At 44.5% G+C, this 12709-nt stretch overlaps 1 protein-coding gene across 1 annotated transcript in view; it reads right to left on the reverse strand.

The window, feature by feature from the left end:
* LOC134462691 (low-density lipoprotein receptor-related protein 1-like) overlaps positions 1-11261 on the reverse strand; it is a 260688-nt gene extending 249427 nt beyond the window's left edge. Inside the window, exon 1 of the mRNA XM_063215836.1 lies at positions 10597-11261. Coding sequence (XP_063071906.1) covers positions 10597-10690 — 94 coding nt within the window. The 5' untranslated portion in view covers positions 10691-11261. The remainder of the gene's footprint in view (positions 1-10596) is intronic.
* Between the last annotated feature and the right edge of the window lie 1448 nt (positions 11262-12709).

A 12709-nucleotide genomic window follows, 5' to 3' on the forward strand; every position in this document is an offset into this window, starting at 1 on the left:
CATTGGCCAATAGGCACAGGCACAGTTTGAAAAACAACGGGTTGTTCCCATCAACAATCTTCCGATGTCTCATTGATCGAGGCCAGACTAAATATTTACATGCACCTGAAAACTGCAAGGGATTGGAAGTTGTTAGATGCGCAGCAACAGAATGGAATTGCGACCATATGCAACTGAATATGCAGACAGGACTGATTTCATAGCGCATTAGAAGTGTGTACGCTGTGAAGGTAAACACAGAACGTAGATTTAGACGACGGGATGTCTGCTATCCATTTATTTGCTTCATGGTTTGCGAATGCACTTTACGGAGGGAATTGGCTACAAATACCACGGCTAAAATCTACGCTCTACAGTCCAACCTCAATATCCAATTGCCTACAATTCACAAGACTATCGAGTAATAATGAGTAACTGGTTTTGATGAGGACTTCCCTGTGTTTTTTACCATGGCGTGCACCTGGACAAGCAGGCAAGAGGAGCGTTACTTTCATTAGATTTCACGGGGCCTTAGATGAAGCACACTGAGAAATTATGATAAACATCCCCAGAAAGTAGCCTATTTCTTCGAAGATGGGACTAATGTTCATTTAATTGCTTCCTGGTTTGCGAATGCACTTCAGTCAGGTGGGAAGGCTATATTATGGCTAAAATCTAGTCCAACTTCAATATACAATTGAATTCACAAGAGACTTGCCAAGTGAGTAGGGCTGGGTATCGCAGCCATGTTCCTGTATCGATTCGATTTCGATTCTTAGGGCTTTGAATCGATTAATCACGATTCAATTCGATTCGGTTCGATTCATTCCGAATTGATTCAATCCGTTCCCTTCTTGGTGCCAGGATTTCCCCCAAAAGATGCTGTTGCCTACTCTTTTATAAAAATGTCAAAGGGCTGTGGCTTGACAGTGTTAACAGATTGCTAATTTGTAATAAAATCGCCGAAATTGTATATACAATGTACCAATTGAAATGCTATGTAAAATGCCATGTTCATGTTCTTTTTTTTTTTTCATTATGTGTAAAAATTGTATAAAAAAACTTTAGGCCATCAGTGGAAGACTGATATGTGTAATGTAACTAACATATTCTTGTGCCTAAATAAAAAAACAATGACAAAAAAAAGACAGGCAGTTTCACCAATGATCTAATCTAACTGTACGAAAACGGAAGTGCTCATTATAAAGCAGCTGGTTCAGATTCATGGGTGTTGCTGAACAGGATACCTGGCAGGCTTTTAACTCCCTGAGTGAAGAACTGACACGCCTGTATACTGTATACATATGCATGAAGATGTACTGTAGGAATCCAACAGGATAGCATCCGTAAAACAAAACACATTACTGTACATGATGACAGTGATGAAATTCAGGCCTGAGGAATCAAAGCCCACATCATCTGTTCCTACACTGTGGAGCATCCGAAATAAGAGGCTGCAGACTCTGTAATGACACGGTAAGGATGGGGCTAAGACGTGCAGTGCGTTATCGGTGTTCTTCAAAGCAGAGCCTATTAGAGAGAGAGAGAGAGAGAGAGAGAGAGAGAGAGAGAGAGAGAGAGAGAGAGAGAGAGAGAGAGAGAGAGACGCCATGTGATTGCAGAAATGAGAGAGATCTAACCATTTCCCTGCACCATTACATCTTGCCAAAAACATTAGGTGCAAAGTCGATTCCCGGCCCAGGTCCTTTGCCAGCCCTTTCCCCTCTCTCTTCCTGTCATCATCTGCACTGTACCATCATGAATAAAGACATAAAGACAAAAAAGAATATCTTTAAAAAAAGAAAATGTGCAGGCCTGAGGGGGAAGAAGGCCAAGTGTGGGAAACGATTAGAAACCTTAAGAAGGACACAACTCCCTCTGATACCTCCAAACCATTGATGGTGTCCTCCACTGGTCTTTGTGGGGGGGTTGGGGATTTGGGGGAGTGACCCCATCTCGGGGGCAGCTGATGTGGAATGAACACATCAGGCACACAGATAGACACACAGAGCATAAAGATAGGAAGCCCTACCCTTACTCCAAGCACCACTGAGCAGCACAGGGGAGGCAGACGTGGGGCGTGGGGAGTGGGGAGTGGGGCAAGGGGTGAAGGATGGGTGGGCATTCGTGTTGGCACCCAGCTAAAACAGGCAGACATTCATCTGCATGGGCACCTACCTACTCTAACAGGAATCCGACAGATGTGAGGAAAGAGTGAGATGGAAACGGAAACTGTGTTGTGTGTGTGTGTGTGTGTGTGTGAGTGTGTGAGAGAGAGAGAGAGAGAGAGAGAGAGAGAGAGAGAGAGAGAGAGAGAACAAGAGAGAGATGCGAGAGTGATGATCGACCTCTGCAGACAGCTTTGACACCTATATATTTCTCTCTCTCTCTGTCCCTCTCTCTCTCTATCCCTCTATCTCTCTGTCTGTCTCTCTGTCTATCTCTCTGTCTGTCTCTCTGTCTCTCTCTCTCTCTGATCAACGGCTTCTCCTCCTACCGTGTCCTTGATGGGGTGAGTCATTTGTCTGCTTTAGTCCCTTGCTGCCTCATAACTATCCAATCTTTCGCCAATTGCCATCAAGGGCACCACAACAGATGATGTGTGAAGATAGAACACCACAACAGCTACCCCATCGTGCTGCTGCCCACTACTCCCAGGACCGCCGACAGGGGGGACAAAGGGGTATGTTGTCCCGTGCCCATGGAGATAGGGGGCCCAGAATTTGGTCCTCCACATTACATATGTATTGGGCAGGGGCCATTGCAGATGACTTTGTCCGGGCCCAACAAAAGCTGTCAGCGGCCCTGACTACGCGTCGCCTCCCCCAATTTGTTGCCCTCTTCTTATCCGCAGTGCCTGCCAGTCCTCATATCAATGATTCTTGAAAGTTTGGCAAAAACATGTCCCACCTATAAAAGTGCTAATTTTGTTGAAAATCAATCACAAACAACAACTTAAATCCAGGTAATGATCAAGGGGTATGTTAAAAGAATGTACAGTTCTTTGAAAGGATTCATGGTAATGATGTTCTCATTGCTGTTAACCTGCCCACACCCTGTAAAACCTGCTGTCCTAGGGACATACAGTGCATCATCATTTCAATTTAATAAAAATAATAAACACACTGATGGAATTGAATAATATCACCATTACATGGAAGAATATATTGAAATAGTTCTACAGAACTGCAAATAAATAGTGTGCCTAAAACAATATTTACTATTATTTTCTGATTGGTCTCCTGCACCCTCACTCTCTGGTTGATGCATCCAAGACCGAGGTACGATACCTCTGCATACGAATGACAGTAATGTTATATTTGGCTTTAACCCTGCATTAAACACAAGGAGCTTCCACATCCTTGACTAAAGTTCTCTCTATGGGCCAACTTTTCTTGTCCTGAATTTCGTACATGGAAGACCCAATAAAGATTCCTGATCTGATCTAACAAAAGGCGTTGGCCTTCATTTACTTCATGAGAACTCTTCACATCGTACAAGTGCAAAACATGTCCAAAAATCCTGCTAACTTCAAAGCCGCATACGTCCATATACCCCACATTTCACCTCCTACTTTAAAAAACTTCCTTCAGGATACCAGTGAATTAGTTCATCTGTAAGTTTGTTCTCTTTGTCTCTCTTTACCTGGCAAGGCCAGTCATTATCAGGCACACTCTAGCTCCTCTCCACTCAGTGCTAACATTCATCTCTCCTGCCCAGCTATCTCAACTCCCTCACTCATAAAACTCCTCATTTCTCCTCCCTAGTAAACACTTTGATAGCATGCCCTCTTCTCCCTCACTCCCCAAATCACTCAAAAACACCTTAGCCCACAGCCTCTGTTCCTCTTAAACTCTATCTGCTGCACGCTCACTCACAAGCAAAATCTCAGTCTCTTACTCGGTTATTCTCTCACACGCTCCTCTCTCCTTTCTTTCTTTCTCTCTTCCTCTCTCATTCTCTCGCTTTATGCTGTTGCTCCCTCGGTCTCCCTCATCCAACGCCAGGGCAGGCACATGACTAACGTCATAGCTGTGGGCCCCTCCAGACCAAAGTCTTTCCACTGCCACTCCCCAGCTGCGCAGTCCAATCCAATCCGATCCAATCCAATCCCAGCCCCAACTGAGCTCAGCTCATGCTCACGCTCATGGATCAATCCCACCTCCTGGGCTCCAGGACAGAGTACTTCCAAAATCCCAAGGCAGAATTGGTTTTGGAGCGCGACACCATGACAACACATGCTCTCTACAAGCTTAATGGAACAGTTGCTGGCAGAACACACACGCAACCCAACGGTGATCGAATGTGCATTCCTCTGTGTGAGGAACAACAACAGGATAAAATAAGGGCAGGACACCTCGGATTGTTTGCCTGGGGTTTTGTGTGTATTGTCGCAAAATGAAACCCTTCATGTCATGTCATCCAGTATATAGCCATCCTCTATTGGCTTTTATTGTCTAATCCAAAAATTCCTATGTGTTTGCAAACATGACGTATAGCTAGGGCTGCTCGATTATGAGAAAAATCAATATCACGATTATTTCAGTCAATATTGATATCACAATATTTTAGACGACATTCCTTTAAAGACAAATCATTGTGCTGAACAATTCACAATCTTCCCTCCCTTCAGCAGTGCGAGTGGAGGGCCATAGAGTGGTGTTCTGCATGAGTGTTGGGTAGCAAGTCTGCTCGGTGCTCGCAATGGCTAAAGAGGAGGGGAATGTATTGCGCCAAGTGTAGTATAGACGAATGACAAAAAATATTGTTTCAACTTTATTATACTATATTATGAAATGTGATATTGTTTAACAGCAATATTGATATCACGATATAAATTCGATATATTGCACAGCCCTACGTATAGCACACAGAGGCCTACAACAACAGTAAAACATGTGATGGACATTACAACAAAGTTATGTACCTAAGTATTGCCTCAACCTACAGTTTCTTTACAGCCCCACAATATGCAATCATTTTGTGATGGCTCAACTATAACCAATAACTCTTTAACTCCAACGGCCCTCCGGGAACTTCTGGATCCTACCTTGCCTTGTACATCCCTGACCAAAGGTCTAAAGAAAGGCCGTTAAAAAGAAACCCTTTGGCTGAACCGTTGCAGAGCATGGGATAAAAGGAAGGGGTTCTGGGAGAGGTAAGCTGTGCTAAGTCTCTTTGGATGAGGGACTGAGCAGAAAAGAGGAGATTGGGCACAGGGAAGGAGAGAAGGAGGGAGAGAGAGAGAGAGAGAGAGAGAGAGAGAGAGAGAGAGAGAGAGAGAGAGAGAGAGAGAGAAAATGAAAGAAAGAGTGAACTGGTGTGTGTGTGTGTGTGTGCGTGCGTGTGCGTGTGCGTGTGCGTGTGTCAGAGAGTGAGAGACAGAGAGTGAGTAAGTGTAATGAGCAAAGAGAGAGGAGAGAGACGGAGTCAAAGAGGGGAGAGAGAGAGAGAGAAAGAGAGAAAGAGAGAAAGAGAGAAAGAGAGAAAGAGAGAGAGAGAGAAAGAGAGAGAGAGAGAGAGAAAAGAAAGAGAAAGAGAAGAAGAGAGAGAGAGAAAGAGAGAGAGAGAGAAAGAGAGAGAGAGAGAGAGAAAGAGAGAGAGAAAGAGAGAGAGAAAGAGAAAGAGAGAGAGAGAGAGAGAGAGAGAGAGAGAGAGAGAGAGAGAGAGAGAGAGAGAGAGAGAAGACTTCAGGGCAGGCATACTGTATATGGAAGAAGCAGCTTCATCCTTTCCCCGTCAGATTCACTCATGTTACACTCTACCTCTGCCGGCATTACTCCATTATGTGATATTGCTCTTGGAAAAGCATGGCTAGAGAGAGAGAGAAAGAGAGAGAGAGAGAGAGAGAGAGAGAGAGACAGAGAGAGAGACAGAGAGAGAGACAGAGAGAAAGAGAAGCAACCCAATTCCCTTTCTCCTCCACTTTTTGACTGTGCATACTTTTCAAGATTAATGGCTTTTCCCTGTGCAGATGTTTTACTGCGTGAGTAGCGGAGGTGTAACGCAAGAAGAGGGCACAAGTTTTGTTCCTTCCTTTCTTCCTTCTTCCTTCTTTCATCTCTCTCTCTCTCTCTCTCTCTCTCTCTCTCTCTCTCTCTCTCTCTCTCTCTCTCTCTCTCTCTCTCTCTCTCTCTCTCTCTCTCTCTCTCTCTCTCTCTCTCTCTCTCTCTCTCTCTCTCTCTCTCTCTCTTCCATTAGCAGTTCTGTCTTCATACCTTTCCTCTCCTTTTGTGACCTCTCTCCATGGTTTGTTTCTCTACTCCGGCATCATCACCCTCTCCCCTTTTTCACCCCTCCATCCCCCATTGCCTTCTCTCCTCCTTCCCTCTCCTTTTCTCCCTTTCCCTCTATTCACATATGTGCTTGAAATGTCAAATGATCTCGCATCCCAGTGCAACAGTCGTAAAACCTAAATGCAGCATTCTCTCATTAAAACGTTCTCCCACACAAGCTCTTTCCTTTGACACCCCCCCTCCCAGACAGACACACACACAAAAAACACCAACACACGAGCACACACACACACCACGTCTTCCTTTGTTGACAAGAAAGGCCAGATGCAGAGCCCCCTGTGCCCACACAAACACACACACACACACAATGGTGGCGAGAAAGGCCAGACATACGTACATTATACACTGCATGTCCTGTGCTTCAACGTTTCAACACACACACACACACACACACACACACACACACACACACACACACACACACACACACACACACACACACACACACACACACACACACACACACACACAACCCCAATGCACCAGCGAGCAGTACCAGGATGTAGCACCCGTTGCCTTTTCCATGAGCAGCAGTGTGGCTGGCTGTAAACACAAATACACAGGCTTCTCTCCATGTCAACCTCCGGCACATAAAGTCATGACTCACGCCAGACTTTCACACACCATGCAGGGCATAAATAGCTCCCGGGAGAGCCTGGTAACCCTCTTTGATGCTGCGGCCCGTCCCCAACCGGATAGATCCGAGGCACATTACCAAACAGTGCGGAACTTGGCAAATGTGCTGGGGGGTTTTTCTTCTTTCTTTACAGTCTGCCATTTAGACGTGCAAACTGAGTCTACACTGACTGGATACATTGCATAACGTTAAATCAAGTTGCGTCAAAATTACCGTACATACCGAAAAGAACAGGTTTTAAAAAAAAACAACAAAAAAATGAATGTTCGCTCTGCTGTTGAGTTTGCTGTGGTCAGTTCCATTGATTATAATAGCAGCTGTTTTTTTGTTGCTGTTTTTTTTACTGCAGATAAGACTTTGATTTTGGGTATCCAGTGTAGCCAGTTTCTGCACAAGGCAGAAAGACTTGAAAACATAGTCATAGTCAAATGTTCTATCGAACAGCCTCTTCGGCTGAGGTCTGCACACTCTGAGCACATTTCTAGTTGCATTTTAGGTGCATCTTTACTGCAGATAAGCCTTTGACTCAACACATCCAGTGTAGTGCCAGTGTCAGACTGCTGTGATCTGAAAACCAGGAGGATGGAAGAATACAGAGGTCCACTGACTGTCATGATGAATATTGGGGTGTTGCATTATCACAATACCCTTTTGTAGAAAATGTTCCATAAAGTCCTTAAGTGGGTTAATGGGGCATGTCCGTTTTTTGGCGCCATGCCCACACTATCTAAATACAAACATAGATAAACCTTTCTCCGTGTTGTCAGAGATAATGAAGGACACACCACATCAGTCAATCTGCCTTCAGTACATCTCGGTTTGTTTAACTTTGATTTCCAATGACCTTAGAGAAAATCAGACAAGGAGTATGTAATCGACAAGTTTTTCAAGGACTCTTGGACAAACTGTTATTTTAAAAGAACATTCCTTTTTCAGATAACATATCTTTTCTTGTGCAAATAAAGCATTGTTGATAGATTCATCTTATTCTGAATATCTCATCTAGCAGTCAGACATGTTGGCAAAACAAAATGATGACACCTTATCCAGATAGTGCTCAAACAGCGGCATCATCAACCATATCAGAAAGACGGATGATCAGGCTATAAACGCAGCAACTATATGCTTTGGAAAGTATAAAATCAAGTCATTACCCAGCAAATTTACCAAAGTTTGTTTTCATCTAATTTCATAATTCCACCTCACCTGTGGTAACAGCAGAATAATAATAGCCTACATTGTGTGTTGTGGCATACTATGGTATACATGGGTTTCCCTTTTGTAAACAATCCCTGGCTGCGCGACCCTGGATGCGCACTGTTCAAACTGGTTGTTGGAAACTGCTGTCTGTCAAAAAATGAGCTCACATGGTTGTCTGCTTAGCATCTTGCCCCTCCTCACAACATGAATGTTTGTAAACAAAATAAATCATGTATAGGTGTTGAACCTGAACCTCTTGACCATAATAAAGGTGTTTGAAAATTCTTTCGTGTGGCTCTGATTCAAGTGTGCTCATTAATGACCACTGAAGTGAAACCTTTTCTCTTTTGCTTTTCTTTTGTGGCTTTTAGCTTAAGTTTTCTCCTGGGAACACAAAACTTGAAGTCTTGAAGTCAAATTATACAGTAAAAGAGCCATCTATGGGTGGGTGTGTGTGTGCTGCTCAGATACAGAATCTGCCAAGCAGCATGTCCAATTTGGCCATAATACAAGATTCATTTTATCTCAAAACAAAAGATAAGAATGGGCCAAGGTCCTGTTCTAGCTATATAGTCCGTTCATCACTGTATAAACCAATAGGCTAGGGCAGCATACAGCTGCTTATCAGGGCAGCATACACTCCAGACCAATAATTGTATATCCATGAACCATTATATAAGCTAGGCCTACATAGAGTGGTCATTCATGTCATAGTGATGACCTGATGAAGTTAGCCTCAGAGTTTGTCCAAAGGCATTCATGAAACTGTGGTCAACTCCTATCAGATTTTTTTCACCAGTCTAGATCAAGCCATACACAAAAGCTGGTATAGAAAAAGACAACAAACAGAAGGTTTGAACAGGGTACAACTCAGCATGGGAAACTATCCTAGCAGCTAAACTAGCAGATCAGAATAGTGGTGTCATTTCATGAAATGTTACTTTGACTTTAACAAGACGTTTTCAGTTTTACATTGTTTTTGAGAGCAGAAAAATCACCCCATCAGCGTCCCTGAGAACCCGACACCTTCATGAACCCGCCCCTCGCCGTCATTACAAAACCTTCGTGGGCGCGCACGTTTAATTGTTTCCAGAGGTCAGGATTTGGTAAGGACCAGTTCGTGGAAGTGTACAAGCTGCACAGTGGACTGGCTGCCTGTTGAATTTACCTCGTAACAGCCTGGCGGGACCAAGAGAATGGGGTGGCTTTGGCGTTTAATTTTGAAGGAGGAAATGTCTGCTTATAGTCTTAGGAAGCTTGTTCGCAATAATATCGAATCCAATAACGTCCTAATTTATGGAGCTTAACGTTCGACATTATATTAAAGATATGAGTGCCCTGCGTTCTAATGCTCTGGTATGCTTTAATAAGCCAGGGTTGTTAAAGGATATGAATGGCTACGCATATTCTTACCAGTCAATTTTAACTTAAATGTCACCCATATATCATATCCAGTCGGGCTACAAATAATTCTGTGGCTGCTACTCCTGTGTAGTGCTCCCTTTCCCTGAAACCAAATGTGTCGGGAGCATGTAGCCTACTGGCTAAGGAATCGTGGCAGGCCTCTTCTAGGCATGTGCTGGAAAAACTGCGAAATGTTCTGGCATCTCTCTGCCAGCACAACGCTAAACCGGTGTCAACGTCAAAACGGAAACGGTAAATCTGGGACGACTTAACTTCACGACCCGGTGGCTCTCACCTTTGCCTACAGCAGCACTTGCAGAGGAATGGCAGTGATCTCGAATACAATTTTACAGAATAGGCGAAGTCAGGACAAGATTACCGATATCATGCGTATTCCCAGGCCGCCAATCTAAGCTACTTTATCCTAATAGGCCCATCATACAATACTGTTCCTCACAACAATAAAATGTGACATGTCACATTTACGCGCACACGCACGTCCGTCGTGGAGAGGAACACTGCACTCACAGGAACACCTGGGAAGATGAGTGTGTAAAGGCATTGCGTGGCGAATGGGTTGACTGCCCTCGTTGTAGCGCTGATGCGTGGGGAAAATACATGACAGGTAATTTCCCATGCGTCGCACACCACGGCTGTCTCAAACTCGTGCGTAGCCTATGGATGTGACAATTGTGTCGCGACGTGGGCACTGTTTTTAACGACTGTTCAGTGCCACATAGTAGGGTAGACAATAGGGCAGATTTTCAACAACGACTCAAATGTTCCTAGCCTCGTAGCCTGCTTTTGGTCTTTTAGATGACTGCAATTGCTGCAAGGCAATGCGATTTTTCGTTAAGCATTTCTCCACTCAGTTCACTTTCCAAAGAACAGCATTGACGGAGCACAGAAGTGTACGCATTTGGGAAGGACGCGAGCTGCATGCAGAGACAAATGGCTGGCTTAAGAAACAAAATCACGGTCTGAAACAAAATCCAACGTCAAATGCAAAACACACTGGATGTTTCCCCATCAAACTAGCTTTCCATGAGCTAAAAGAACTTAGACCTTGCTGGTACTCACCGTCAATAGCTCTGCCAGGAATCACCGAGAAACTGTGCAAAAATCCCAAGAAGAACAATCCAGCCACTAGCACATTTGCAGCACAGCGCAACATCACGGCGTTTGACAACACAAAATAATACGAACGAAAAATGTAAAAATCAGGGGAGACCCGCCGACTCCAGTAGACCGAGCTGCTGGCTCCGTCAGCGGCAGGAGCAGGGGTCTAGTCCGCACCGAGCTCCAGATCTCCCGGACGGACGATGCTCCCTTCTGTGAGCGTCCCTGTACACGCACTCGCACACTGAGCTCCAACCGCACTTTTGCCGGCTGAGGGGAGGGAGACTCTCACAAAGAGCGAGAAAGGAGCTAAGGCTTCCCCAGCCCCAGGCGGCTAAGGACTCCTCTGGTTCATGCTTAAAATGGGGCTATATCACTGCACGGATCATTAGGTAGATTTGCCTGGATCTCTGCTCCACATGCAGAGAGAGGGAGCAAGGGAGGTATGAGAGCAGTTAGGTCGCAACGTGTTCTGGGCACAAGTGGTTATCCTCTCCTTTGTTCCCCGTGACAACTAGGCGAAACAGTTCATGTCATAAAAAATAATAAAAATATATATGGGAAAGCAATCTCTCCCTGCACTCTTCGCCGCCTCTGTTGCTGGTGGTAACACAATTTGAGCTCAAAGTGAGCCCCAAGCCCTGAACTGCTAGGCGTGACGTCACGGCACCAATGGTTGGCTGCATCTTTCCATCGCCAACTTTGCGCAGCATGCGACGATTGGTGCAAAGGTTGAAGAATCTGGTGTAGTCGAATCAAAAGGAAAAGATGTGCACGACCGCTTTAAATAGTAACGCGAGGAAAAAGTTGTGCACGTCTCTGCACTTTTCTCGTGGCCAAAGCGCAATGCTTCTCCATTTTTTTTAGATCAGTTTGGGCGCAATAACGGTTCCTAAAAGCAATGCTATTTTTAAAGTACACATCTCTTTTTAATTCTTAAAACACTTTGTTTATTTTGTTTCCCATGAAACAAAACTGCAATGGCCAAGCCCTGTGAATTAGTAGGCAACAAGTAAAGTTACTTGTGACACCCCTAAAGGATTCAAGAGGGATGCCGTTCATCTACAATCGATTTTGCCAAGATAAACTATTCAGACCGGCAGGCTATAGTCACTGACACCCCCCCCACCCCCCCAATGGCCAACATCTTCCCCTTTCCTTTGACTAATATCTGCCCAGAATAGAGGACCACATCCAAGAGTGATTTCCCTTGTAAACACCATAGGACCTATTAAATACTTTAAATGCACATATCTGTCTCTCTGTTTCTCTGTCTGTCTGTCTGTCTGTCTGTCTGTCTGTCTGTCTGTCTCTCTCTCTCTCTCTCTCTCTCTCTCTCTCTCTCTCTCTCTCTCTCTCTCTCTCTCTCTCTCTCTCTCTCTCTCTCTCTGGAGTTTTCCTTTTTACGGGCAAATCTTTTCTCTCCCTCTTCCCCCGTTTCCAATCCCCTGTGTGCCTCCTTGAAAGGGTTTAGTAAGCAGGCCAAGGCCCAGGTCTTGGCCTCGAGAAGCATAAATCAGCCACAAACACAGTCAGGGCTCAGACAGGTTCCAGCTGGAGAGAGAGAGAGAGAGAGAGAGAGAGAGAGAGAGAGAGAGAGGTCGTTAGCCCAAAGACATCTCTCCAACTGCTGCACAGTGACCCCTGAAGCCGGAGAGCTGGAAGAGACTCCAAATGCCTTTGCACAAACTTTTCTTTTTTACTTTTGTTGCATAACATAGAGTTGTTGCAGAGCAGAGATATTTTTGAATTAAAATGATGCTTTCATTGACTGTGTGGGTTTACAACCATTTACAACGACAATGTAGTACAAATAGTAAAGCCGGACGCCTTTTGCACATACTTTCCCACATCCTTTTCCACATCCATTTTCACATCCACATTACTCTAAACTTTTTTCTTTTTTGTAAACATTCATACATACTGTAAAATGTCAAGTCAGTGCCTTGCAGTCCAATGCTGTGCAGTCCAGTGTCATATGGTATGGGTGTTGAAACAAGTCAGTTAGGTTAAACACAAATATATATTACCATACCAAACTCAAATTTAACTATTTTGTTTCTCCTCACAAAGA

This window comes from Engraulis encrasicolus, chromosome 14, assembly GCF_034702125.1.
Source record: "Engraulis encrasicolus isolate BLACKSEA-1 chromosome 14, IST_EnEncr_1.0, whole genome shotgun sequence".
NCBI lineage: Eukaryota > Metazoa > Chordata > Actinopteri > Clupeiformes > Engraulidae > Engraulis > Engraulis encrasicolus.